Source organism: Meleagris gallopavo, chromosome 2 (genome assembly GCF_000146605.3).
Source record: "Meleagris gallopavo isolate NT-WF06-2002-E0010 breed Aviagen turkey brand Nicholas breeding stock chromosome 2, Turkey_5.1, whole genome shotgun sequence".
Taxonomy (NCBI): Eukaryota; Metazoa; Chordata; class Aves; order Galliformes; family Phasianidae; genus Meleagris; species Meleagris gallopavo.
Window position 1 is genome coordinate 5054861 of NC_015012.2, and position 27538 is coordinate 5082398.

General features: G+C 42.7%; 1 protein-coding gene across 4 annotated transcripts in view; it reads left to right on the top strand.

The window, feature by feature from the left end:
* MACROD2 (mono-ADP ribosylhydrolase 2) overlaps nucleotides 1-27538 on the top strand; it is an 835869-nt gene that overhangs the window by 788956 nt on the left and 19375 nt on the right. For all 4 annotated transcript variants that reach the window (XM_019612526.1, XM_010706427.2, XM_010706430.2 and 1 more), the window contains exons 13-15: nucleotides 1897-1974; nucleotides 2620-2694; nucleotides 3493-3600. In XM_019612526.1, the coding sequence (XP_019468071.1) occupies nucleotides 1897-1974; nucleotides 2620-2694; nucleotides 3493-3600 (261 nt within the window). The remainder of the gene's footprint in view (nucleotides 1-1896; nucleotides 1975-2619; nucleotides 2695-3492; nucleotides 3601-27538) is intronic.

A 27538-nucleotide genomic window follows, 5' to 3' on the forward strand; every position in this document is an offset into this window, starting at 1 on the left:
ATGCTTCACAACAAACAGCAGTGGTTGGGGAGCATATATCTGTGAAGCACAGGGCTCCTTAAGCTCCATTTGTTATTATTGACCAAAGCGTGTAATTGTTCCTCTGATGCTGCGGATTGATTTTTGCATGAAATTGGAGCCATTCCTCATTCTGGGAGAAAAGGTGGTACCTATGGACTGAGGTTAAAGGCACAGGTCTGGCAGTATGAATTACTGTGCAGTCAATGTAAGATGAAATAATTTTAAGGACCCTGTGGGACGGACAGCTGTGCATCCCTCCCACCCAAAGCAGATAATATCACACTTGGTTATCACTTTTGGCTGGTTATTGGGAGGGCCCTGGCTGGGGTGCTTAAGACAGAAGACTTCTGATTCCAGCTTTGTCAGCACGCTATCATTTACAAACATTCAAATAAATGATTATAGTAATTCTGAATATGAACTGCGAATGCTGCAGACTTTGATTTACTAGTTATCCTGAAGATGTCGAAGACATCAGTGAAACCGGAATGTCAATGGGTTTAAAGTTTGTTCTAGACGTTGACAAATTCCCTTCAGATTTTTAGTGCCATTCTCATGGAAAACCAAGAGGTCCTTCAACTCATTTTTTGACTAAACTTGCCATTTGATGAGATTCTAATTGATTTTTGCTCTGATTCAGGCTGGTACAGTAATCCCTTGCAACTCACAGCACAGTGGGACATCCTAGTATGAAAGTCCAGCACAGTTGATAGCAGTAAGGAGCATTTTAAGTCCACAATAGGGTGAAAAAAGGTGCAGCAAGGGCAAATTTTATCAACTTGTACATTAGTGAGATATTCTACTTTCAAACTTGGATTTATAAACTTATTGTCATGCCATGAAAGAGGTAAGAAGCTGTGCAGGTAATTAAATATTTGCCTTGGGGGATTATTTGCAGTTAATTAAAGGCACACACTTTCAGTGCATACCTTTTCTACAGATTATTAAATTTGGATCAGATGTTAACAACCCAGCTTTCCCACTTACCCATCGGAGATTTTTCTTGGCAAGTTTCAGGAACAGAGTTTTACCAGAGCATCCTTTGGTGTGTACATATTGTAAGATTCTTTCTGCTGCATTATAGAAAGAGACCATCTAGAAATAGAGCCATAACAAGCCTGTCATTGTGTAACTTACTGTCATACGCTGTAGATCTTTGCACTTCATACATCACTAAGGAGTGGCTGTTGTCACAAAATGTTGTTTGACACAACAGAAATAATGTGCTGTGTTTATGAAAACCACAGATAGCTTAGGGATTGGATTTATAATGTCTAGTTTAAAGCTTACTGTGCCACTCGTTCAGGGTTTAGCTTTGGGCAGTTCATTTTGTTGGACTCCCAAAGCAAAAGGAGTTTAGGCCACAGCAGTGACCTTGGGAATTCTGTCATCTGGTGCACTGAGGGTGGGATTTGCACTGGGATTTAAGATTTAATGTTTGTCAAGCTTGTGGAAATCCAGCCTTGAAAAGCACTGGCATTGTTCTGAAGAGAAAAAAAGTCTATTCATCAAGTAGGTGGTTCATTTTGTTTCTCATAGTGTCTTCGTGACACTCAGTTCATAGAAGTCTTGATTGCCCTTCTCATTTTCAACAACTCTTTTTTTAAAATTTTTTGTTTTGTTTTGTTTTGTTTGCAGGCCAGAAGCTACTCAGTAAGTGGACAGATTCAGAAATCAATTTGAATAATTGAGACCCATAAGAACGTGTTTACAGTGTACAAGGCTGTGGTTAAACAGCTAGAAATGCTGCTTGAGTATCAGAATGCCAAGTACAAATCTCGCACCTAAGGGCTGCCAGCGTCTGAGGAAAGAAATAGACTTTTCCAGCCTAAAACCACTGCAATACATGTGTTTGTGTGTTTGCTGTTTCCTCAGACTCCCCGAAAGACTCCAAAGGCACGAGGGAGAGTGACCCAGCGCATCCTATGGGGTGTGAGCAAGATCAAGCCCAAGGTAAAGTTGTCTCTGAAAATTCTTGAAGATACAGGTAATAAACCAGTTGGGAACCTTGATTCTTCCATTTCCAGGCTCCACTGGGTTTCAGCCTGAGCTCTGTTGCCTTAGGAAAGCGCTTCCAGCTAGCAGTGTTTCTATGCCAGATTGGGCTCGTGCAGCAATTTCTGGCATTGCTGGCAAAGGCGCGCTTCTCCAAATGCACGAGTTTATAACCACATTGATCCAGAGCGCATAGCATCATTGTTATTGTCTCTTTTTTCTTTCTTCCTTTTTCCCTCTGTCATTGTTGTTCTAAAAGCCTGTGGGATTATTCTGTTCCTTCTGATAAGCTGACTGTCAAGCACGGGTGCTTTGCAGCAGCTCGTATGAGAAACAGTTTGCTGAGGCTGAGCTATGAAAGAATAAAAAAAAATTGATTCAGGATCAGTTTTGACCAGGCATTTAACATACTTAACGCTTGAAGCTTAGTAAGTGGTCTTTTCACATATAAAATAATTCTAATGTTGTTCATTTAATAGAAGAAAGCAGTATGTGGCTGAAGAGTACCATGCTGCCTGTTAGATTCGTGCTGTGCCTGCTGAACCTGCATTGCATGTGCACAGCCCTCGTGCTGATGTCATTTTCAATTTGTCACGTTAACAGGACAACAGGAGGATGCTGTGGAGGAGGAGATGAAAACCGGGGCAGATTCCCAAAGCTCCTGCATGGAAATAGAAGGTACTACATATGCATAATGCTAGTTAATGCTCAGATATTACCAATAGCATTTAAATTTCCCTCAGTGCCACATCCCCACGGCTCTGGGACACCTCCAGATGACCCCACCACTCCCTGGGCAGCTGTGCCACTGCCTCACTGCTCTTTGGGAGTAGAAATTATTCCTAACAGCCAACCTGAACCTCCTCTGGCTCAGTGTGAGGCCACCCCCTCTCGTCCTAACACTGCTACATGGGAGCAGAGGCCAACTCGCAGCTTGCCACAACCTCCTTTCAGGTTGTTGCAGAGAGCAATGAAGTGTCCCCTGAGCCTTCCCTTCTCCAGACTAGACAAACCCAGAGCAGGGCAGTAGTGCTATGGCTTCTCTGTGAGAAAGGCTGAGTTGTTAATGACTGCCACTTTTAGACAAAGAAATGAAAACGGTTTCCTGTTCCTCATGACAAGCACTTAGCCCTGTACATTTGGAGCACAGCACGCTCTGTCCCCAGTCCAACAAAGCGCTTGGGTACGCGTGTCTCTGGGTTGGTGATGAGTCCTGGTAAAGGCCCATAACTGAAGTTGGGCACGTGGGGCTTTTTGTACTAAATCCCAGAAAGCTCAGCATGTTAGAAGATCAAGGCCTTGCTCTCAAATACAGCCCCCTGCATTTCTCCAAGATGGTTATTGTGTCTGTCCTCCTGGGGGGAATGATCCTTTTCCAGTGTTTTTAATGATAATCTCTCTAGTATCTGTTAATCCTTTTATGCAGTGACAGTTCTGAAAAGCCTTAGTGTTCATCTTTTTATCAAATTTATTCAGAGCCATTGTTGAACGAAGAAGACACAACAGAAGACGAGAAACCTTTGATTCCCAGTGCGGAGGAAAAAGAAAAAGAAGGAGGAGGAGGAGTACAACAAGAAGAAGGAGGTAAGTCTACTAATAAAATAGAATGAGGTAGAGAATTCTGCTTGGCTCACGTCCTCCTTTCTGTTGTGAGAAAACATGGAAATAGAAAAAAAGAGAAAAGAGATTTCTTAAAAAAAAAAATAGACATTTCTTCCTTATCTTTGAGTGTTGTGCTGGTGCGTTAGACTTGCACTCAAATAGGAAAGTGCAAGAAAGTGCAGAGTCAGATTCCAAAGTGACTTTAAGCATGCTTCCTGTTGTTAGCTTTCTGTATTAATGTGCCCAAGGCTGATTAAACAACCCGTTTACGTCCATTTAAGTACTCTCTTGATCATGTTCACTAGAAGCATCGAGAGTATTTACAATAAATGGGCACAAAATGATTTGTGAGACCATTAATAGAGATGTAGCTAGTAATTAACTAAAACTAGTAATTCTAATAAGGAAACCAATATTTGGAGCGGAAGTACAAGGTCTTGCTGAAGCAGTCATTTTTTTTCTGAGGTAAAGTATTTAAATCCTTACTAATGCCTTTGTAAAGAAACTTGGAAGTTTAATTTTCTGTGTTGGATACTCTTCTGGGAGCCCACTTATAACACGCACATGGTTATATAAAAAAGAACACATTATGGAAGTAATTCTAATTGTAAAGTAACTGCAAGTTGATAATTATACGGTCGCCTTCTGTAAAGCATGGAGATGTATTTTACAGTTCCAAATTAAAACCCAGACATGATTTTTAGTGAAAATTCAAGTCAATACTAACACTGTTGTCCTAATTATGAACTTCTTTTCCCAGCCACATTGACACCAGCTTAATTACAAACCCGTGTTAGTTTTATTGACGCTTTTCTTTACTGCAAACTCAGGTTAATAGAACCTCTTTGTTCATGTACAGCTGAGGAACATTTCTGCTGCTTTTTTTATTGCCAATCCAAGTTGATACTAATCACATTTCTTTATTATCAGTCATGCTAATAGTATTGGTTTTGTGTTGTATTACTGATGGTGAAAACAGAATTCACGTAATTCTTACTTCAGATCCAGGTAAATGGTGTTGCTCTACTTCAATTACAAATCCAGGTTATATAATGCAAGCTCACTCTGATTGCAAATACCAAAGTCATTATGTTAATTTCCTCCTAATAGAAATTATTTACATTTTATTTTATGTCTCATCAAAAGCAAGTTGGACAAAATGTACTTTCATTATTTGTGCATTTCCTTCTCTTTAATACTTTACTGTCCCCTACAGCTAGATACTGTCATTGAGTTCTCACTGGAGAGCTTGTATTTCACCATCTGTTCTACCTAGTATTAAAATATGCAACATTAAAGAAAAGGAGGTAATGTCAGAAAAGGGTTGTTCTTGGCACTTTTCCTTTTCCTGCCCTTGATTTAAAAGGCTCGAGTGCTAAATAAGTAAAAGGTTCTTTCCAGACGCTGTGGAACACGTTCCTATATGCAGACTCAGATATTGTTCCTGAATAAGATTTGTCTGATCCAAAGCTTACTGAATTTCATAGAAAGACTCATTGATTTAAACTCCATAGTAAGAGGGGATGCTGTGCTGAACCTGTCTGCAGGGTAATACCACTTTTAAGTAACGGTGTGGATACTTTCTTTACCTTTTTCTGAGCATACTGTCTTGGGATCAGAGAAAATAAATTGATGCTTTTTCCTTTTTCGTGAGGGAAAGGAAATTAAGACTTTTCCTTGCAAGTCCTTTTCTCTTATGGGTGTAAGAATCTGTAGGATACCTTCAGAGCTGGTGGTGTTAGATGCTTTCCATGTCAGTGGGCACACGCTCATCCATGGGAGATTTGAAAGTCCACCATGATGCAGAATGGATCTGGACGAAGAGTTGAAAAAACAGCAAATCAGCTGAAATTCGAACTGGTAAAATAATACATATTCCCCAAGGAGAGTCTCCTTTAATGGGAAGAGATTATGGGGCATAAACCAGAGATGTACTATGTAACACTATTTCATGTAACCCAAGTGCTTCTGCATGAACTAATTCAGTTAAATTGTTTTCCAGCAGCATCCACAGTGCATTTGATATACAATAAAACAGCATTTTTTTGCCTGAGAACACTTGGAAAAGAGCTAAAGTGGGACTGCAGTTCCCATTAAATAGAAATCCAGTCATAAAACTGGATCATAAGTGTCACAACAGTGGTTTTGATCCGTATTAGACCTATGTGCCTCGCTGCATGTAGCAGCTACTGGACTATCAGCTACCTGATCTCTCTGTTCTACATCTGATATTTGCTTTTTGTGTTACCAAGCTAATCCCAGCGTGAGGGGTGGCACAGGACTGCCTCTCCCCTCCCTCTGTCTCACTGGTAGCCACTGGATAAATGGGAGCCATCTGTAACATATGCTGTCTCCAGAACTGGAGCTATGGAAGCCACTAAATGACCAGCAAAGTTCAAGGTCCCTTTTCCAGCCCTGAGCTAGATTTCAGCTTCGTTACTGGTATGGGCTTTGAAGCTGGCTAGAATTTTTTGTCAGTTATCCTTGGAAGGTTTACCTTGAAAAAATGTCTGTTTCTTGGTGGTTTAGAGGTGTGTGTCATTTTTCACAAGCTGTAGGTACGCCTCCAATTAAATTGTGCTCATTTTAATACCAGCTGATGTGTATAGTAGGGGATTTTAGTGCTTGAGTGTCCTTTCTGTAAAGTTGGTGTGGCTTCACAGCTCCATAGCGTGTATTACCAAGGAGGCATGAATCCTGTTCTGGGGCACCGGGAGCCCAGAGGACTGGAGAATCAAAGTCTTTGCAATTTCACCACTTTCCTATTGCCAGAAGTATGAAACAAGCCAGATTACCCTGAAGAATGTAACAATGTGAAGCAGTGTGTGTTTCATAAAAACCTGGTGTGGCTTTTTCCAAGATCAGTAATAAAATACAGCGTGTGCCAATTATTCCCTTTTTCCTACTGTAACTTGAAGTTATATATTATTAGGGAGCACCTGAAAAAAAGACAAGCTAAGATGCCTTTTTTTATATGTTATTTTCCAACTACTTTAATGCACCCATTCTTGTTCACCGAAGAATAATGAAAATCTGTGTTTGTTATAAGATTAGGGAATATTCTCAAATCCCTTTATTAAAAAGCAGGATAAGTGGTGATCACTGACCTATTTTCTGACTAGGGAGGTGTACATGTTTTTAATATGCCATTTGGCTGCCCTTTATACGTATGCATAGAAATAGTCTTGTTATGTTGTAATGACCGTGCATTCAGTTTCAAACAGATCAGTTTTTCTACAGGACAGTGTACAGCATGTGTGAATACACAGGCATTTCCTACTCTAAGCCTGCTGTCCCCTCCATCGTTTTCATTTCCGACCTCTTTCTATCGCCCTACATAAAGTCATTGGATGTGACGGTTTCTCTCACTCGTCGTCTGCTGAAGTTACTGAACTCTTTGGAGAACAGGTTTTCCATCGGAAAATAATAACAGAAACAGCCATTAATTTTCTTCTTCTGTGATTAGGCTAAAGCGTTTTGTCTTATTATGCTGTTTCTAACATTATTTGAACTTGACTTGGGATTTTTCTCCACCAGTTTCACGTGTCGTTGAGCACAAAGCACAGTTCCTGGTTTCAAGAAAGTCTTGACAGCTTCATTCTGATCACTGGAGCTGTGTAAGAGATGGTGGGCAAAAGGAAAGGGGTGAAGTCATTCTGCCGCTCCTGCATGGCTGTTGTGGCACAGTGGTACCTCTGCTGAACCTGTGGCTGAGTGGCAGTCTTTCTGGGAAAATAATATGTTTATTTTCCTTTGGACAAGTCCAGAAGTGCAGGAGCAGGTTCTTGCTCAAGTACTATCAAGGAACAAACTACTAATGAGCACCTAGAGAAAGGGTATTGAAGCATCCAGGGATTTAGCTTGCAAGCAAGACCCAGCCTGTTCAACTGGTATTTCTCTGTAGTTGCATCCTGGCCTGTTCGAATGCCACGTTTAAAGAACTATAATAACCATCACACGAGCTGTGTGATGTTAAAGGAGGCTTGTGAATGGACTGTAGGGATTTATTTCTTTTAAATCATTTGCTGTATACATGATTCCCTCTGATGCCAGACTTTTGGTCACTGCCTATTTAAAGTTTGAATTCTGCCTGATTTCCATCATAGCTGAACCCAGTTTTACTCAGAATCTTCATCATGAGAGCAGATGTTACTTTGTAGCTGTCATGTCATCCATTCTTTTCTTAACCGGGTTTTAAGGGCTTTATCCATCTCCACCATACCAAAATAGATGATTTTAAAGCACAATCTTGGAGAGATTTAAATATTCCAAAGCTTTGAAAAGAGCTCTTCATTTTTTGCAGTTTCATTCTCAGGCATTTATGATTTGTTGGTGAGTGGTTGCATTGGTACAGTTGTAAATATAGTCAAAAGAATTACTTTCTCTGATATGACATTGTAGTTACAGAGAAACAAGGTACTTCTGGAGAAAGATCTTTCCCGACAAATCTGACATCTTTATTCTTGAGTCATGGCAATTGTAACTGCATTTATTTTTTAACTGAACTTCTTCTCAGTTGCAAGTGCAGATGGGTCAGACATCTTAGGGAAAAAAAGAGATTTAGCAAATCTTCTGTATGCATCTTTAAAAGAGATGTTTTCTTTTTGTTTGGGAAGAAAAGCAAACAAATACATGTGGGAGCATTGTGGCTTCTGAAGAGCTCGTTCAGAGGCTCCAACTCCTTTTATTCAATTCCTCCCCCTCAGAATAGGAGTAAAGTATCCTGATTCAGATATAACATGTTTGGTCTTTGATAACAGCCCATACTGGAAGGATCAGATGACATTTTATGGGCTGTTGCAGAATAGTCTTGCTGTAAATTTGGAGTGTATTTTAAAAATATGCTTCCAACATGTATTGATATTTGGCAGAGAAAAATAAAGGTGCACCTCTGGGCCTTTTGCAGAGAAATGCTGGCTGTTCTGTGGAAATAGAAACTTGGAAATTGGTTTTTAAACTCAGAAGTCCAAAGCTGAGCTAAAGAGATGGACTGGTGCGAAGAGCATTGCTGGAATTAGTTGGAAGCACTCAGTAACCAGATTATGACTAGAAAGCCAAAAAAAAGCCTTCATCGAAGCGCTTTCAGGTTTAAGAAGTCTCCCTTTAAAGGCCTTTATTTCTGGAGAATTTCACAGAACTCAGGTGAGTTTTGCAATTGAAATGTCAACCAGATGAGGAGCTTTGGCACCCACATTCTGCTTATCAGCCTCCTGTGGTCCATCTGCATTGGTCCAAGGGCAGTTCCATCTGTAGCTCCAGTGAAAAGCGCTTCTGCCACAACTACAATGATTTCAGAGTGGCAAAAAGTATACTCAGGTTATTTTTATGCCAAGTAGATGTTGCAAAGGACAGGAAAATCTTTTAAGCTGGCAAAAGCTAACTGTTGATAAGGGTGGAATGCTACAGTTTTTTTCAAGTTCAAAACGGTATGTTGATTTTATTGAATGCACATAAAATATTTTACATGGATCCGGGTTTGGGGTAGTTTTGTTTAAAGCCTCTGAGCAGAGGTGAGGCTGATGTGCCTGTGAGAGGCTTGTCTGTGCTCCGTTGGAAGCAGATGCAGCTTGTAGAAGAGGAGTGTTTTTTTGGTCCCAGGGCCTGTGGTTATATTTGTGGTGGCTTTGGCAGTGCCAGACTGGGAGGTTTCCAGGCTCTCATACTGGCAAAGGTTAGGTGCTCTCAGCAGGTCTTCACTGATGCAGCCCAGAAGGCCAACTGCATCTTGGTCTGCATCAACAGAGGGGTGGCAGCAGGGAGAAGGTGGGGATTTCCCCTCTACTCTGCCTTCGTGAGGCCCCGCTGGATTGCTGTGTCCAGGCCTGGGGACCCCAGAAGAGAGAAGTGGAGCTGTTGGAGCAGGTCTAGTGATGGGCACAAATGATCAGAGGGCTGGAGCACCTTTCCTGTGAAAAAAGGCTGATAGAGCTGGGCTTGTCCACCATGGAAAGGAGAAGGCTGCTGGGAGACCTCATTGCAGCCTTCCAGGACTTGAGAGGATAGGGCCCTGGGCAGCCTGAGCTAGTGGGAGGCAGCCAGCCCATGTGCTGGGAGGGCTTTAAGGTCTAACTCAAGCCATTCTGTGATGGTGGAGGACCAGCAAGCTTAACAGGAGGAAGTCTTACTTGCAGGCTGTCGTGACCAGTCGTGTGCACCAACAGGAGTGCGGAGGTGCTGGGATTTTTGTTTTCTAAGGACCACCTGGTGCAGCAGAAGAGTCGTACCACATCAGGCAGTGCACGGTGCCCAAAACGATGTTCCTTCCCTGCTCGAGGAGGGTGCAGACCCCCACAGACCTCCCCTAAGGGTGCTGTGTGGGTTGTACTGAGCAACGCTGTGCACGAGCAGGATAGGGTGGTTATTATACTGTCAGCAGTCTGCTCCAGATATTGATTTCAATCTCCTTGGGGGGAAAGAAGTCATTTTTTTTTTTCCTGCCACAGAAGGAATCTGTTTCTTTTCATTACTCTCCATATATCAGATTCTAGCCTGAGTGTATGTAAAGAACAGGTGGTGCAAGATTAATTCTAAGTTTTAATTATTTTTCATCTCTTTCAGTGACAAACGATGTATTTTTTCTGCATTCTTTTCTAAGAGAAAGTGGAAAATGTAAGGAATTCTCAGCTTAAGCATTTCACCTGCCATCACAGTCATTTTATGTTATCAGGCTTGATGTGGAGTATAAGACAAAAAGGCAAAAGAAAGGGAAAAAGATACAAGAAAATGGACTGCTTTAACAATGATAGTGTTTAAGGTTTATTGTGTGTATCTGATTGCTTTCTTCGTGTCATTTTCAGTAATCAGAATAGAGATATTATTATGAATTGTCAATTTTTGTTTCATTTAAAAATATCATCTCTTTGTTCCCTTTGAAAGTGTTGGCAATGTGGCCTTTGTTTAGTTTAATTAACTCTCGTTGCGGTACTGCATTGAAATACATTCTGCATTAAATCTAATAATACTTTTTAGAACTCTCTTCTACATACAAAAAATAATAAAAAATAAAAAAAAAAAACAACAAAAAGATTAAATCCTCTGAGAAGCTGGAGGAGAAAAGGGATATTTTTAATGGCGTATTTTAAAGTGCCATTTACATTTTTATTTTCCAGTGGTAGGAATGCCAAAATAATATAAAGCCATAAAATCCCACCGAAAAGCAGATGCTATGAAGTCATTCAAAGTCCTCATATGTTTACAATATTATTACATGATGTTACATGTTTTGTACTTCTGAGCTACAAGGCTTAAAGAGCTTTAAGATGCTGATAATGCCCTTTTAGGATATGAAAACTGGAAAGATAATGGAATTCATATTTCATGTGGTGTTCAAGTCTACCAGTCTTTGGTTCTAATTCAAATCTCCTGAGAAGCAGAGGTACTTTATGCAAATGAAACACGTATCTTTCAAATCATATCAAATAGCAAGGAAAGGAATCGAGGGAGAGATTCTGACATCCTAGAAACTTCTTCCTGTAGCATAATTGAAAAAAGAGAGCTCGCTGACCAAAGGCTGCAGTTTTACAGATGGCATCGTAGTTAATAATGTATCTGGAAATCAGGTTTAGCACCTTCAGAGAAATGGCACCACTGTTTTCAGCATACTGTGCAGCTCCCGAGGTTTCTGTTTGAGCAGCGGGCTTCGTTCCCATTTGCAACAGTAAGATTTTTGGCTTTAAATCAGAATAGATCCATCAAATCTTTTCAGTCTGATTCGTTTTGGACTCTCCCCTCCTTTAATAAAGCTTGCCTAGGATGAGGTGTGCACATCCCACCGAACTGGCTCTAGAAATTCTCTGCTCCCCCACGCTTTACGTTATATATAATGTACAGCACGCATAAGTTGTCACTCTGCCCAGGTTGTTGCACTGTGTTACAGCTCTTTCATACGTGCAAGTGGCACACACACTTCAGACAGCAGAGAAAGAAGCTGTTTTTACCAGTGATTGTCATGTAACACAATGAGCAGAGTGGGACTGTAACAGTGTGAACTGAAAACAAGCAGCGGGGATAGGGGAGGTGATTTGGGAGTTTTTCTTATTTTGGGATCAGAACAGGAATGAACTCAAAGAAAGCAGCATATGTCATGGGATTTGTTTTGTGGGTGTGGATGTATGTTTCCCTTCTCTGTTAGGAACTTTGTTGCTGCAGTTGTGCCTAGCAGTGTGGATGAGCAGTTTACCATGTTCTCCTATCAGAAATGTAGCATTTAGCCACTGTTCACGCTAACAGGTCTGTCACGATGCTGTCTTTCTGGTTCAGCTCTGCTCTGGTTTCTCCACTGCTCAGCCCCATGGTGTTGGCCCTGCCGGGAGCTGTTGTGCTGTGGCTTCTCAGGTGCCCTTGTTCCTGGTGCTTGGAGAGGAAGTCTGGTGTGCACAAGGAGGGTCTGGCACTCGAGAAGAGGGAAGAAACATCTCCAAGTTGTTCAGTGGAGAATGCAGAGATGGGGGCATGACCCCAGCTGAGAGTAAATCTGCCTTTCACCATTACAGATCCTGAGCAGGAAAAATCCCACCTGATCTCATCCAGATCTTCAAAGCATTATCCTTTCCTCATACCTATAGATATTCTCTTCCTTTTATCTGCCTGCGAGCCATAACTTCCTGGCAGCGGGTTTTCTGTGCCCTCACCTTTTCCTAGTGCAGATGGCAGGTGAGTGTTCTCAAGCAGATTTTGCCATCTGGAATAGCTTTCCTGTGCTCAGTTGGCTTTCATCACGTTTTACTGCCAGACAAGTGTGTGAGGTCACTGCTAGTGTACCCAGCCCACAGCGTTAGCCCCAAGCTGGGCCTGTTTCTGGTCACTGTAAGTTGTCTGCCAGGGAGGAAGCTAGCATTTAATCTCACCTCCTCCATCTCTGTGGCTGCACCTTTGTATTAATCGTGCTGTAGTGATATTTTAACACTGGTGCAGGACTGCAGCTCTTTGGGACTTCCTGTCACTTAACAGAAAGTTCAGCTTGTCCTTTTTGGGCTGTTCCATGAGCTCTGAAAGTCCTTTCTTGTGTGCTATGTGTACAACTGTGTCTTAATCTGCAATTAAACTGGTACAGCAGAGGTGTTCTGGATGATGCATTTTGGGTTCTATGGGCAACAGCAAAAGCATCTGTTTTCTGCTTGAGAGGTCCAGGAGAAATACAGAGCATGGAATGGCATAGTCTTTTACTTTCCCTTGCATTTACTGGGGTGCTTAAATCATTCCATAATTGACTAACACTGTTATTTCCTCAAACATTTATTTTTCTCCCAGATCCAGGCTTTCCTTGTGATTTCTATCCTAAGTTCTAAAATCCATAGCATTCCCCAGCTGGCATATTTCTGCCACAAAACAGTCCTTGTTATTGTTTCACTGGTGAGAGATCTTTAGTCCGAGATGTTGAGGCATGCAATCCTTTTGTCTCATTATTCCTTTTGTGGTTTTGCAGCCTTATTTGTTTGTTTTTTTCTCAATCACTAGTGTGAAGGGCATAGCTCTGCCTGTAATCATCGGTACCACAGAGGCCAAAAACTCCTTTCTTCATTTACAGCATCCTGTCAAAAAACACTCAATACCTTCATTTACTTGACAGCCCTTGAAAGACGGCGTATTTACACGTTCAGCATCTTCTCTGTGGAGGAAATAAGCAGTCGCTTCCAGGCTACGCTGTTCTCACCTGGACTGAAAATCAGTTAAACCGCGTTCTGGATTCCGAGGAGGAAAAAGTCAATAATCTTTTTTCAGTGCCCCCTGGTTACATCTAACACTGGTATATAGTTAGAGGGTTAGCCTAGCAAAGTCGCTGTCTCAGTGGCTGGAGAAAATTGGGCGCCCCGCTTTGTGGCTAAATCCTATCGTGGTTACAAGGTATTTCATCAGTTAAAACACACTCTCTGGTTGTGTTTGTGTGGTCTGTCAGCCTGAAATGTAGCACGAAAACATCAAATGGGCACAAATGGAGATACCTCAGGTGCTTCAAAGTAAGATGTCACTGTGCTGAAAAATCGGTACCTAACTCCAGCAGCTCGATTCAAGGAAATTAAATTGGCTGATTCTTCCAGCTGTCCAGGCAGCAGGGAAGATTAGCAGGAAAGCTTGCAGACTAAGCAGGGAGGCAGTCGGTAAGACATGTTTTAGCATCTCTCCCTCCCTGGGGTGCAGGTACCCAAGTGTGGCACCTCCATCAACCTAAGATCCAGTCAGTCCACGGAAGGCAGAAAACCGAGCAGGACTTGCTTCTTTTGGGTGTACACCAGCTGCATTGCTCCTTCCTGGGCTTTGAAAGGGCCCTGTAAGTCGTGCGTTTTTGCTGGCAGTGGGCCCTGGTGCATGAGAAGGGTGAAAGGGGCTTTCCTCTACAGCTGCCCATGCAGGGATCTCTAGGACTCGAGGGCCAGAGGTTGGCTCCTTCCAGCATGGAGTGAGACTCAGAAACGGGTTTATTTCCAGGTCTGTAGCTTATCTCTGATGGTTGTGTTGTTTTATAAAGCTAGACATCTGAAAGAAGAGATCAGAGGTGTGCTGGGGCCTCCTCCTTGGAACAGCAGGTTTCTACAGTTCCTCTTGTGTGAGCAAATGTAATAAGACCATCTCTGCTCCTGAAGTACCGGCATCTTCAAAACTGGCTTTGTTTGTCTCATTTCTCCTTCTTCCAAAGCAATAACTGCACAGTGCATAGCAAGTACAGCTGTTGTGGTCATTTTTATGCAACTGTTTGTTTTGTTAATGCTCATCTCATCACAAATCCATTTACACATCCAGACCTGAGCCCACACTGGATGGGTGGCTCGGTGATCGTGTGGCAGTACTGCAGTGCTTGGCAGCATCGGGGCCAACTGGAACGGAGCTGCTTCTCCTGTAAGCATCCAAACATTCAGGGTTTTTTTGAGCTTGGTTTTGGTTCTCTTGGCCCTGTAACTCTGGCAAAGCTTGCTGAAAACCAAAAGGAACGAAAAAGGAAAAAGACCTTAAAGGATATTCTGCTTCCAGCATTACATATGATGTGGAGGGAAATAGATTTTCTGGATGGAGTTCTGTTTGCAGATCCAGCTGGCTCTTGAAGTAAGTGAGCATGAAAAGCAGACGATAAGTACGCACATATCCGGTACCTATCTGAAGGAACTGAAGTTATCTTAGAAACTGATATATACAGAGATCACAGCATCTGAAACTTTTCCCTCTGGCATTAGATGCAGCCAATGTTTAACAGAACTGAATAAAAATGTGACAGTTTAAGACACGGCAGCTCTTTCCAAGTGAACCTTCAGGGAGAACCTAGAGGAGAAAAATGTACGTTGAGATTTGGCTGAAGAATAGGGTTAATGCCATTTGTCTTTATCAAAACTGAAATGGCCGCAGGTAGTCAGGGCCTGGGTTTTGTATCTGATCCTGTGGACAGCAGTGCAGCACGATGCGATAGATCCCCGGTTCCGCTTCCTTCTTTTAATGAGCTCTGCCATCCAAGGATGGATATAGCTTGCTCTTGTGCAGCTTGCGCATCTGACTGGTTCACAGCACACGGCCAAAATAATTGAAGGAGAATCTGCGTGTGGGAGGAAGGGAAATCAGCCGCACATCCCAAAGCAGGAGTTAGCAAAGTGCTGCTTTTTGGCACGAGTTTGGCCACGGCTTCTGGTGTCACGAGCAGCTTGCTTTTTGCCAGCCTGCACCTGTAGTCAGCCGCAGCCGCATCCAGCCCACGTGAGCTGAGAAGGCAGGGGAGGGCTCCTCGTTTGGATCACCCCAGCACTTTCCTTGCTCACGGCTGACAAAGCCGTTTAGCACAAAGATGGCTCAGATATTCCTCTGGTATGTGTAGCTTGCCCTCTGATGAACGCTGTGATTTTCTCTAGCCGGTCTCGGAGATGGGAAAACACAGATGAGCTTTATCCAGGCCTGAAGAGGCTGGAGCACATAAGCTGCTTGCCATATTGATGAAACACCTGGGGCATTCATTCTGAAGCCTAAACGCAGGCTGTTCACCTGGACTGCCAAGTACAACAGAAGCTTCCTTCTGGCTGGCAGGGTGGTATTAATTTAAACAGAGCACCATCTGCAGGGCCTTGGAGAACAGCAGATCGGAGAGGAGAGGCAGGGAGGTTACTGGAAACAGTCTCGTTCTGGTCTGGGGGCCTCCACCCCCATCCATTACCTATCATTTCTAATTAGCAGGCGCATCCTGGGGAAAGCTGCTCCGATTCACTTTCTTGCAGATGCTTTTCTTGCTAAGAGCTGTTGTTTTTGCTGAGCCTCCCAAGCTTATTTTGCAGGCTTTCACAGGCATTTGGAACTGTAATGGTCTCAATGACCCAGTAATTAAAGGAGTCCTGTACCTCCTCGCCCAGAGAGCTGCCCCTTTGTCCTTCCTCTTTCTTCTCCGTGCAATGCCACTACCAGATGGTCGGAGGTTTTTTACCCCTTCAAAAGCCTCGTGTTTTTCCCATCTCATCAAGCATGTCTCAGCCATGCTTAATTAGCTTAAGGCTTTTCAACCACCCACCCCTCTCCCCCTGACTCACCCCCCAGGAGATCAGTTAAGGACCTGAACAATTTCAATAAAGAGCTTGGAAAGCAAATCCTCAGAGGGGAGGCATAGCTGCAGGAGGATGTAATATTAATGGTAGGGATCAGTCGTTCGTTCTTTCTTCTCCCACTTCCGTCTGTCTGTCCTTCCTCCCTTCCACTTATCTCCCCTTTCAGAATATCTGGGGATGCCCTTTGCTCCTTGGCAGTGCTTGGGAGCATTTGGTGGCTGGTGGTGCTCACCCTGAGACCGCCAACAGAGTACTGTTGCTTTTAAACCGTTTCAATTAGGAAGTTCTGTTGAAGTCCTCCTTGAATAGGAAATGGCAAACATAATTAGCTAACCCATGTTAGGAGGCTCTTGGGTTGAAGTATTTTGGTTGAGTTTGTTTTGCTTTATTGCCTAATTCCTTGGCTGGTTTGAAAGTAGCTTTATTTACAGATCAGAGCAGTTGAGATGAAAGCCTGGTTAATTAACAGAAAAAATAAATTTGCTTCTTGCTTTGTATTTAACGTGGAACGGCATTTATTTCTGCATTGTCACATATGCACTTTTATTATTAATCTTCAAGCTTTCGCTGTACAACAGTAAATGTTGTAAAACTGTAAAACTCTTTCCCTTCTTCCCTCCCTTCCTATAAAGCAATAGAGAGAGCTGTTTAAGCACGTGAAGCAGAGGCTTTGTGTGGCGTGTAGAATATCTCAGAGGTACCTGTGGACATTTGCCATGTAATTGAATACAACATCTTTTGTTCTGTTGCATTTCCAGGCAAGTGAGAGCACCCAGCCATCATGTGTTTGCACCACTACAATTAAATACCAACTAATTCAGCCACCTTGGAGATAAACATTTAGATATAATTAAAATGGCTAGCTGTAAATGCAAGAATCTAGCTGTGGACGATAGAGAAATGTGAGAGGGGGGTTCTTCACCACTATACAGCAATTTTCTTCCAACACTCTCCGTCGGCTAGATTGAAATGCTGTATAGGAGGCTAGATTGAAAGGTTGTTCCTACACTACTGCAAATCTTGTTATTTTTAAGGCATCGAGGGAAACAAAATGCAAAGAGCACACTCTAAATGAATGCACGATGCAGCACAGGAAAGGCCTGTAACATCGCTGCCTCCGTGGGAGTAAGTGGGGCTGTCGCTAAAGAGGAGCACAGCTCCCTGGTGCATTGGCACTGCTATTTACAGACCAGTAATCTTTGAAGTGCTAACTGCCCTTTTTTGTGTGTGTAAGAGAGATGCTGCGTTTTTCTTTTATATTTGTTTTCCACAAAAAGAAATGTTGGTATTTTTATGATGGCTGCTGCTTAGTTGACATCCTCTATGTAAAGATAACAGATGAGTTATGTGACCTGACATTCTCCCTGGGAATGTGCTCAGAAAGAAGCAAGCCAGTGGCATTTCAAAGTCTGCTTTTAAAGTAGTTGGCTATATACTTTGTTTATCATAATTGCTAGGATGTGCCATTTCTCTGGTATTTTGCACCTTCTCTTAATTGACTGGGAAGCAGAAAGCCTTTGGGCAGAGGCCCTGAGACCCAAAGGATGCATACTGAGAACAAAATGTGCCACTTGAGGCTGCTTCATGATCCCCATCCTGTGAGAAGAGCTTGAAGCAGTCAGGCTTGCTGCAGGCTGTGGAAATGAAGCGAGCTCTAACCCTTCAAGAGCACCTGTAACAAGTACATGTTGCTGGGCACACTTCTCAATTACTGTGCTGTTCATCCTCTCGCTGCACTGTGCCAGGTGGTGATTTGTGCACTTCGGAGGAAACCAGCACTGTAAGTGATTGGCTTTGAAGGGGGTTTCACATCCTGCTAATAGAAATCTCTGCTCCTCCCAATCACATATCACCTTGTAGCCTCCTAGTTCCTCCGTGTCTTCCTGTGCCACGTCTATTAGCGTGGCTCCACGCAAGCTGGCAGTGACCAATGTGAAAGGCTGTCCTGGAGATGAGGCACTCACTGGAGCACTGGGGGCTTCCCAGTTGCTCACTGAGCAGCCCTACTGCTTAAACCCCATGTCTCCATGTGAGGAGCAGATCAGAACTGGGCATCTGTGCCTGGCTGGGAGCTGGAGGAAGGACCAGCAGGGTGATGCTGCCTTGGCTCTGCTTAGCTGAGGACACCAGAGAGGCCACCACCCAGCAGCGCCCAGCGCCTTCATGGCAAGGTTAGCACGAGTTCTGTTTTTCTGCAAGAATAATTTGATCCAATTCAGTGTATCAGCAGGAATTTTGTTTTGGCAAAAAAGCAACTTTTTTTTCTTTTTTCTTTTTTCTTTTTTTTTCCTACATTTCACTGGCTTCTTGTTTCTGGAGACTTCACAGTTTTGTGGCTGCAAACCTCACGTGCTTAAAGCTATTGGCCTGCCTGTGAAATAAAAACTGTTTGAAATAAAAACAGCAAAGGAGGAAAAGAAAACAAAAAAAAAACAAAAAAAACAACACCACCTTTCCCAAGGCCTGACATTCAGATTGCTTTTGCAGTGCCCCCTGGAGGGATGGCCTTTGGTTATAAGCTCCACTACATCACTAGAGAGCTGGCTGCACACAACCACCATGGCAGCCCTCCAAAGACTGAACTTTAATGATGAATGCCACAAAATACTGCTACACAGGCTCACTCTGGGGAAAGTAATACTGTGTACAGTGTGTGATCTATGTCACCTGGAGTCCTTATCATTTCTTTCAGCTATTTGCAGAACTCTTTCGTGTTCGGGCTGCGGAAGGAGAGCATTAATTCAGGTTTAGTAAACATGAAGATAGGCAGAAATAAATGAATCTGCACTGTTAAGCTTGCTATAGCAAACATACCTTGAGAGAGCAAAAAGATGCTGAGCTGAACTTAGTGAGCTTTAATTTGGGTCCATTTTCATTGTGCTTTCTTTTGTACCATAATTGGTATTATTAAGCAGTCTCCTGGGCTATGAATTACTACTATAGTAAGGAAATGAAACAACTGATGTACTTTGCTGACTGGGAACATGCAGAAGGAGAAGCAGGACCTATTTAACCGTTATTATTATTAATGTCTTCTCCAAGCGTTGTTAATATCATCATTACTGCCAGACAGCCATGCAACAGAGCTCCCTAAACTTCAATTGGTAATAATATAGTGTGAGGTACTGTATGCCTAGGTCTCTATCCACAATCATACAGCCTAAATCGTATATCGTGGCATGCTTATCAGTATAACCAAGGCATCTGTTAGATGGATTTCCATTTCCAAAACATTCTTGCAAAACAGAGAAAAAAAGACTTGCTGTCTTTTCAATTAGGAAGTTTTGTTGTTGTTGTTGTTGTTTGTTTTGTTTTTGTTTTGTTTTGTTTTTATCAGCAATCTGAAGGCTTCTACTCATACTTCTATTAATCAAGAGCTCTCTGCTGGCAGCCTTTCCCCAGCCGGTTAGGGCTACCCAAGAAATACAGAGTTCTGTTTCTCTATAAAGTCTTTACTCCTAATACACCTACTTTTTCTGGCAATTCCAACTCCATTGCCAATTTATCTATAGATGATGATTTTAACTGTCTTTTCCAACCTAAATGATTCGATGGTTATAAATAATTTTGGCAAGAGGCAGCAGCACTCCTCTGGCAACCTTGGGCTGTCCAGGCTTCTTTTGTATGACTCTCTGAAAATGGAACAGTTCCCATAAAACTGTCTGTTAAAAGAAGAAGAAGAAAAAAAAAAAAAAGTATGTAACTTGATAGGGGAAGAGATTTTGTTAGAAATATTTTGATCAACTCCACATGTGCCTTTGCAGCCAGCTCCTCTTGCAGCAGGACCACCCGCTGCATGTGGGCTGCGGCAGCTCCAGTGGCCTCAGGGCTGCTGCAGGTATCCCAGCCAACCTCCAGCTTCTTTCCAAGCCAGGCACTCTCATATGCTGTGGCAGCTGTAGGCAAAATAGCCAGCACCTCTGCAAAGTGCCTCCTAATGCAGTATGATGAGGAGGCTCGCCCTCTCCTCCTCCATCCCCATGTTTGAGGTACGTTTGGGGCTTGGGTAAGGTTTTGGTTTTGTTCTGTTTTCTCATTTTTGCAAGACCGTGTTTCTTGAACTCACCTAATGTGTGTAAATGCAGGCTGGCCTCCACTGTACAAATTCCTCTTCAACTGTAGTGCACAGTGCTTAAGTCAGAGTCAGCCACATCCAATGTTACAGCAAATTACAGTGTGTATAACCAGGCTGGGAATCAGTGGTACTCAGTGCTTTCAGCCATCATAATGTCAGCTCCAGGCATTGTTGTGGATATTCTGTGGGAATCAAAGCAACTCATTAAGACACCCGGGTTATTTGTCCCCCTCACCACCAAATATTCACAACATCTGTTCACTGAAAGGCCACAGACTTCTAACTCAAAGCACAACTCATTCAGAGATGCATTTTAGGTGCTTATATCAGATTAGTAACTAAGTAGGCAAAATATTTGATGAGGATTTGCTGTGAACTAAGAACTCTCTTGGCAAAGACTACCTGTTTTCTATGTAGCAGTTCCTCCCTTCAGTGAGTTTGTCGTATTTAAAACAGATTCGATGTGAAAAGACCAATCCAAGATGTTTATTTTGTTGCCCGGCTTTCATTGTATACATAGAGACATCTTGTGAATGGTTGTGAAAAGAAGTTGTTTGAGACTCCTCAGACTGTTTGTCAGGCTGAAGGTTTTTAGTGCACTGAAGTGTAGTAAAAAATGAGAACTATAAAGCAATATAACCCGAATTGTCTAGACCTTTAAACCTACTCAGGAAATCAAGATATATATGTATTTTTAAAGAAACTCAATAAACCTTGTTTTTAGCATTGTGAAATCTGCTATTGACAGGGCTGAACATAAACACGGTTCAAGGCCAGTGACTTAATTCTAGGTGACACCACTCCTAATCCTTTATAGCCGAATCCTTCAGTTTTATCTGCGGCTCTGGGAAAAGGTCTGTCAAGGCTGAAGTCACTTGCACGAGGGGATTAGCAATTTTTGCATTCTTTTGAAAGCTTCAGTAATTCTCTTGAAAGTAACAGATGCCGAAGCATTTGTGGAAACTGTGGGCAGTGGCAAGCCTTGCACTGGCCTGCAAATTCTTTCAGACCTGGACCATGAGAAACAGCACACATCTGAAGCCTCCAATTCCAACCTTTGTGCCATGTATGCCGGCAAAAGCTCTGTGTTGTCTTCTGTCTGTGAGTAATCAAGGGGAGGAGAAGAGGGGAGATGTTCCTTCTGATTGACCCAGGGGTGGAATCACTATATTGATTTCTTTTCTTTTTTTCTTTTTTTTTTTTCCAAGCCTGGAATAGTTGAAAGCTGTATTATAAAAAGGCTTTGGGCTTTTTAGCGAGCTCATGAGCTAAGAAGGTCTTCATTAGAAATAAATCATAAAACATGATCCAAATCCAGCCATCTGAAGGAGGTTAGCTGGAGGAAATGCTTTTAATATGTGCAAGTCATCTTCCTTCAGCAAGACAAATGCCTGCCACTGTCAACTGCTAATACAATTATTCTCTTCTGGCATAATTGGTGGAGGTCTTGCCTTTGGTGCTAAGATTGCAAGTATAAGCCTTTAAGTTTTCTGGCACCCCATAATGGGAGGATGATATTACAGAAGGGCTAAGCACTATAATGTGCCAGCCTGGGTTTCAGTATTTTATATGGCATTTGACATTCTGAACATCCCAGGGCACTAGCTGCTGTATGCTGGCTGACCTTCAGGACACCTCACTGCAAGGAACCCTTGTTAGCCATCAGTTATTAGGAAGACGTGGGGGACATGTTACAGACTTGCTCAATAGCTTGGAAGAAAAGTATAGTTATCACATTAGACTTGAGAGTCTGCCAATTTTCATGACAGACACCAGTTTTATTAGCAGCTCTGTAAACTGTTGAGGGAAAAAGAAGGCAAAAGCCAATTTGTTGGCTCTAATGTTGCTGAGGTCTCTAAGCACAGATCATAGAGGTGGTGTCATCTCCAGTGAGGTGAGAACTGGCATTGAATTCATGAAGCCAAGCTTAGGACCCCAGATAGGTGGCTTGGTTTTCCAGAAACGCTGCGCACATGCCAACTGTGCTGTGAAATGCCATCCTTTGAAGCCAGTTGGAGCTGCTGGGTGCTTGGAGCTTTTGGAAATCAGGATCTAAACTCCATTTTAAAGTGTTCCTAGCTTCAGTCACCTGATTCTGAAAATATTGACCTACGTCTACTGCTATCTAGAGCAATCCGCACGGTAAAAGTGTGTTTGATGGAAAGAAGAGATATTCTCTCCAGTGATAAAGGGAAAAATCTTGGTCTATTTGAAAGCATATTCTCTCTCAATGAAAGGCATTGAGACGAAAATGAAAGTTTGTTCCCCCCTTTTTTCCTTAAAGACTTTTGTTCACGCTGTGTATTATGCGGTTTGTATCTTTGGCCTGCAGTTTCTATTTTGTGCCTGAAGATATAGTATGACTTGGAGGAATCTAATATCTCAGAGTGCAGTCAAGATGATTGCTGAGGAAAAAAAGAAGTGCCAAAGCTTTCCAAATGAGTTGCTCCAGGTCTTATCCAAAGTAATTAAGAAAAGTCAGTAATGCTCTAGTCCTAATCCAGCATTGGTCTGGCTTTCCATTTGAAATTGCTTCCTTTTGGTACAAGTATATCTCTGATATGTGTGAAACCCAGAGTAGATTTCTGACTCTTTTCTCTCCTGCTGGTCAAGTTGCCAGTAACAGCAGAATGGGCCTCTTCCAACAGTGGGAGTAAACTCATATGAGAGGAAGTTTAATTAGGAATAAAGCTATTTGGGAGACGATAAGCCCTCCCATATACTTCTCCTACTCTGCACTGGTGAGCTGTAGGTCTGGTAGATCATTACGTGCCAATGCTGGTAGATGTCAGGGTTTATGAACCTGACTGAGGACCTCTCTAGAATGATTTCCTGTGGCTGTAATGCATGCTGCTGGCTTATTCTTACTCTCCACTAGTGAGTCCTTCTGGACTGTTCTGAAGAAGGAAAGCTGTATCTCGTAATCAGCAAGCTCTTCCTTGGGGCTATCTGCTTCCCATTTTTTTTAGGGAGCTTAGAAGAAACAAATTCACCTTCCTCTTCTAGGTGTCACGCTCACTCGCCGTCCTCAGGGTCTTCTCCCAGCCTTCCCTATACCCTATAGCTAGAGATGAAGGCAGGAGCAGCATGGGGAGTGAGTCTTCCAGAAACCAAGAAAAAGGCAAAAAAAAAAGAAAAAAAAGGAAAACCTCAGAATGCTGACTTACTGGAGAAAGAAATGTTCAACTGAAAGCAAATAATCCAGACCCCTGTTTTACATAGCTGAGGTCAGTTGAGAAATACTTTGGAGCTGTTTGGAAGTGGAAGGATTATAGCTGTTAGTATTCTTTGCCTTACGTTATCTAAATGTAAATGTCTGTCTCTGATGTAGCATCCTAGTTAGACCCTAGAATTTATGAAGTAAGGGAATGATGAAATGTGAAAAAGTTGAGAAGAAAAATGTGCAGCTCTGTCTTTTTGTAATTCTTGCTGAGAGCTGATATAAATGGAAGACAAATCAAAGGCAACAATAGCACCATGCATTTTATCTCGCACACTGTGATGCATATTAGTGTTGTTTCCCATTGTGAGCCCAGAAGAACATTTACAATTTTAGAAAACACTGCATAATGACTCTCCACAAGGAAGAGAAGCTAGCATATGACTGCCAATACTGACACTTGCTTTTTTCTGGCCTATGAAATTATTTTCCTAAAACCCTCTGAATGGAAAAAAAATTCTAACCCTGCACTGTGAATTTTGAATTCTGCCCTAAATTTTCTCCATGAAACAGAGTAGATAGATGTGGTGATTTTCTATATCCAGTCTTTGACCTTGCCAAGAAATACTGGTCAAACCCATCATCATGTGACAATGATCTTCTAAGGTGTGGGTAATACCACCCAGGCTGGTGGATGACTCTTTTCCAAGGCAATCCACATAAGATTTCTGTTCAGTTTTGCTTTTTAGTGTTTTGGAAACATTCCTGGCTTTGTGGGAGGAGGGTGAATGTCAGGAGGACTGGAGCAAGTATTTTAAGTATTAAACACCAGCAGTGCTATTGCGGTCTGGTTCTGTACCTCCCTCACTCTCCAGAATGTCAGTAGTAAAAGCTGAGTTGTAAAACACGCCATTGAAATGTGTGGAAATGCGTGATGGCCATCATTGAGCTGGAACACCCATAGTGGTAGCTAGGCTGTTTTTTTAGACTTGTCTCAGTTTGGGCATACATAGCATGCCGTTCCCTCTAGCAGCATTGTGTCTTAGAGATTTTGATCCATTCTCAGCTTGCTTCTATGCACTCTGAGTTGAAAGGAGGATGAGATCATCCCCTGCTGGCACAGGACAGTCAGATACGAGCCAGCTCTTGCTCTGACGTAGCAGTGCTGAGCTGAGTGCTGAAACCTGTAGGGCCAGTGCCAGGTGACACAGGGAGAGCTTGAACTCTTCTTCAACTCCTGGTGGCCAAGTGCAGCGAGTGGGGGATACATCCCTGCTTTCTCTCCAGAGTTAAATCTAAGGTGTTTCCTCTTTGCACCTTCCTTCCCACTGAAGCAGCCTGCTGGGCTTTATCTTATAACAAAGTAAGTTCTAGATATTGCCTATGTATCTGAAACAGCCCTCTGCTGAAAGCCAGGCACCAACAAATTCAGCATGTAGTTCCTTTGGAATATGAAATACTGTGATGGGAATGTAAGCACCCCCATAATAACAGGTGAAGAGGCAAGTGCTGAACATTGCTTTCAGTATTAAACTGTGGCTGAGTTGACCTGGAGCTCTCAATTAGAGACAAGAACATCAGGCACTTCATTACTGGAAATTAGAAAAAATAAATTAAAAGGCAAAAGTCCAGCAAGGAATTACTCTGGCCAGTATTGTTAAAGATAGTAAAAAATGTTCTTACAAATATATTAAGAGCAAGAGGGGGGCCAAGGAGAATCTCTTGCTTTTTTTGTACGTGGCAGGGAACATTATCATACAGGATAAGGATGAGGTTCTCACTGTCTTTTGTCTTTAATCATCAGACCTTTTATCCTCAGGGTGCTCAGCCCCTTGAGCTGGAAGACAGGGATGGGGAGGAGAATAAACCCCCCATGATTCAAGAGGAAACGGTGACTTGCTACACCACCTGGACTGTTAATAGTCCATGGGGTTGAATGGGATCCACCTGGGTGTGCTGAGTGAGCTGGCAGATGTGATTGCCGAAGCTGCTTTCCACCATCTATCAGTGGTCCTGGTCAACCGGAGAGGTCCCAGACAACTGGAGACTTGCTAATATGATGCATGTCTACAAAAAGGATTGGAAGGAGGATCTGGGGAACTGCAGGCCTGTCAGCCTGACCTTGGTATCAGGGAACAGAATGCAGCAGATGATCTTGAGTGCAGTCGCACAATATGTGCCGGATAACCAGGGGTTCAAACCCAGCCAGCGTGGGTTCACGAAAGGCAGGTACTCCTTGACCAACCTCATCTCCTTCTACCACCAGCTGACCTGCCTGGTGAGTGAGGGAAAGGCCATATATGTGATCTACCTAGACTTTGGCACTGTCTCCCACAGAATTCTCCTGGAGAAGCTGACGGCCCATGGCTTGGAGGGGTGAAATCTTTGCTGGATAAAGAACTGGCTGGAGGGATATTAGGAAAAATTCCTTCTCAGAGCAGTGATGCAGTGGCACTGGTTGCCCAGGGAGTGGTGGGGTCACCATCCCTGGAGGTGTCCCAGAGCTGTGGGGATGTGGCACTGAGGGACGTGGGCAGTGGGCACGGTGCGGGTGGGCTGGGGTTGGACTTGGTGATCTTAGTGGTCTTTTCCAACCTTGATGATTCTATAATTCCATGATTATATTGCAATGTTTTGACATTGATTCTAGGAAAACATCTTCCTCTACATAATCATCATTTTTCTCTTACATTCATCAAGTTATCAGTAGAAATTAAAAATGACATCAGTGCATACAAGGTAAGTAATACTGCACTTGTAGTATGTTTGGTTTTTCTCTAAGCCCTTTGAGGCCTGGCTAGTGTTGACTCACATAGTGTTGTAGAGGAGAAAGACACGCTTTCACTGGAGAAATGGGAATAACAATCAGCATTTATGACACACTGCAAAAGCAGCACAGATCTCCAGAAGCCAGATTTCAGTGATGTCTTCCACAGAGAACACGATGCTTCCCCAGCACAGTGAGGAGCATCACCTTCAATAGCACAGCCAGCACTGTCACCTGTCGCTGGGCTGTCCCCTTGTTTACTGAGGAAAAACAACCCCAAGCCATTTATGTAAAATTTCTTACTGCCCTTGATCGTGTGTGTGTGTGTGTGTGTGTATGTGGTGTTTAAATGTCTGTTTTGTTTTGGTGAGTCACCACCCAGGTCCAAAGCAACACACCTGACAAACATAAATAGGTGAGGATTTCAGTAGCGAAATGATTTCTTTAATGGAGACTTGTGTTAATCACCATGTACTCAAAGCTGACTGTAAAGCTTTAAAAGACTCAGAGTAGAACTGTTTTAAAAAACAAACAACAGGAAAAAACAACCCACAACCTGGATACAGTTCTTCAATTGTTTTTGAAAAATGATCATCACTGAGTGTGTCTCTTGGTAGGGAAAAAAGATATGATAAGTATCACCTGTAAAGTCTTTGTGATTGAGTGCTGCCAATTACCACTTTTCTTTCCAGCAAATGAGCTTCATATTCTGTTCAGCTTAATTCTAGGAAGCTAGCAGGCTTACAAAATTAAAACAGAGAGCTTGACTGTGTCTTGTTAAGCTTTTGGAAATGGAAGTGCTCTTTCCAAATAGCAAGATGTTTCAGCCAGGTGTGATGTGAACAATACCTCTGGTTATCCAAGTTTTTAGGAAGGGGGGTTTTTTGTTCTTTTTTTTTTGTACAAGTGTGTGTTTTTCACTTTTTCATGCTGACTGCTGCATCTTTGCATCACAAAATGTTTGAAAATTACAGTGTGCTTGCAAGGTACCATCCATTAACAGAACTTTGCTGAACTTTCTTGTGCTCTTGTCATTGAGAACATTCTGTTCTATCTTAAGCCACCAAATTTAGGCTGGGGTCTGTGGATAAATAAAGAGAAAGTGTCTCTTTCTCTCCTACACAGTATTTTGTTACTGCTTTTCAGGTAAAACCATACACTCTTTATTTACCCTTCTGCTGCTCTTCCCTGCCACTTTGAAGCTCATTCTTCATACGCTTGGCAATAGTCTCCTTGAAAAGGAATTGAACAGAGTATTTTCCAGGGCTCCTCTTTGACTTAGCAGTTATCTCTTTCAGAAGCAGTGACCCCAGAAGTAAATGTTTGCAGTTGTAAGGGTGAGCAGCCTTGGCTGCACTTTATCAGAAACTTGGGCAAAGCCTCCTTTTGTCCTGTGCTCACGGTATGCT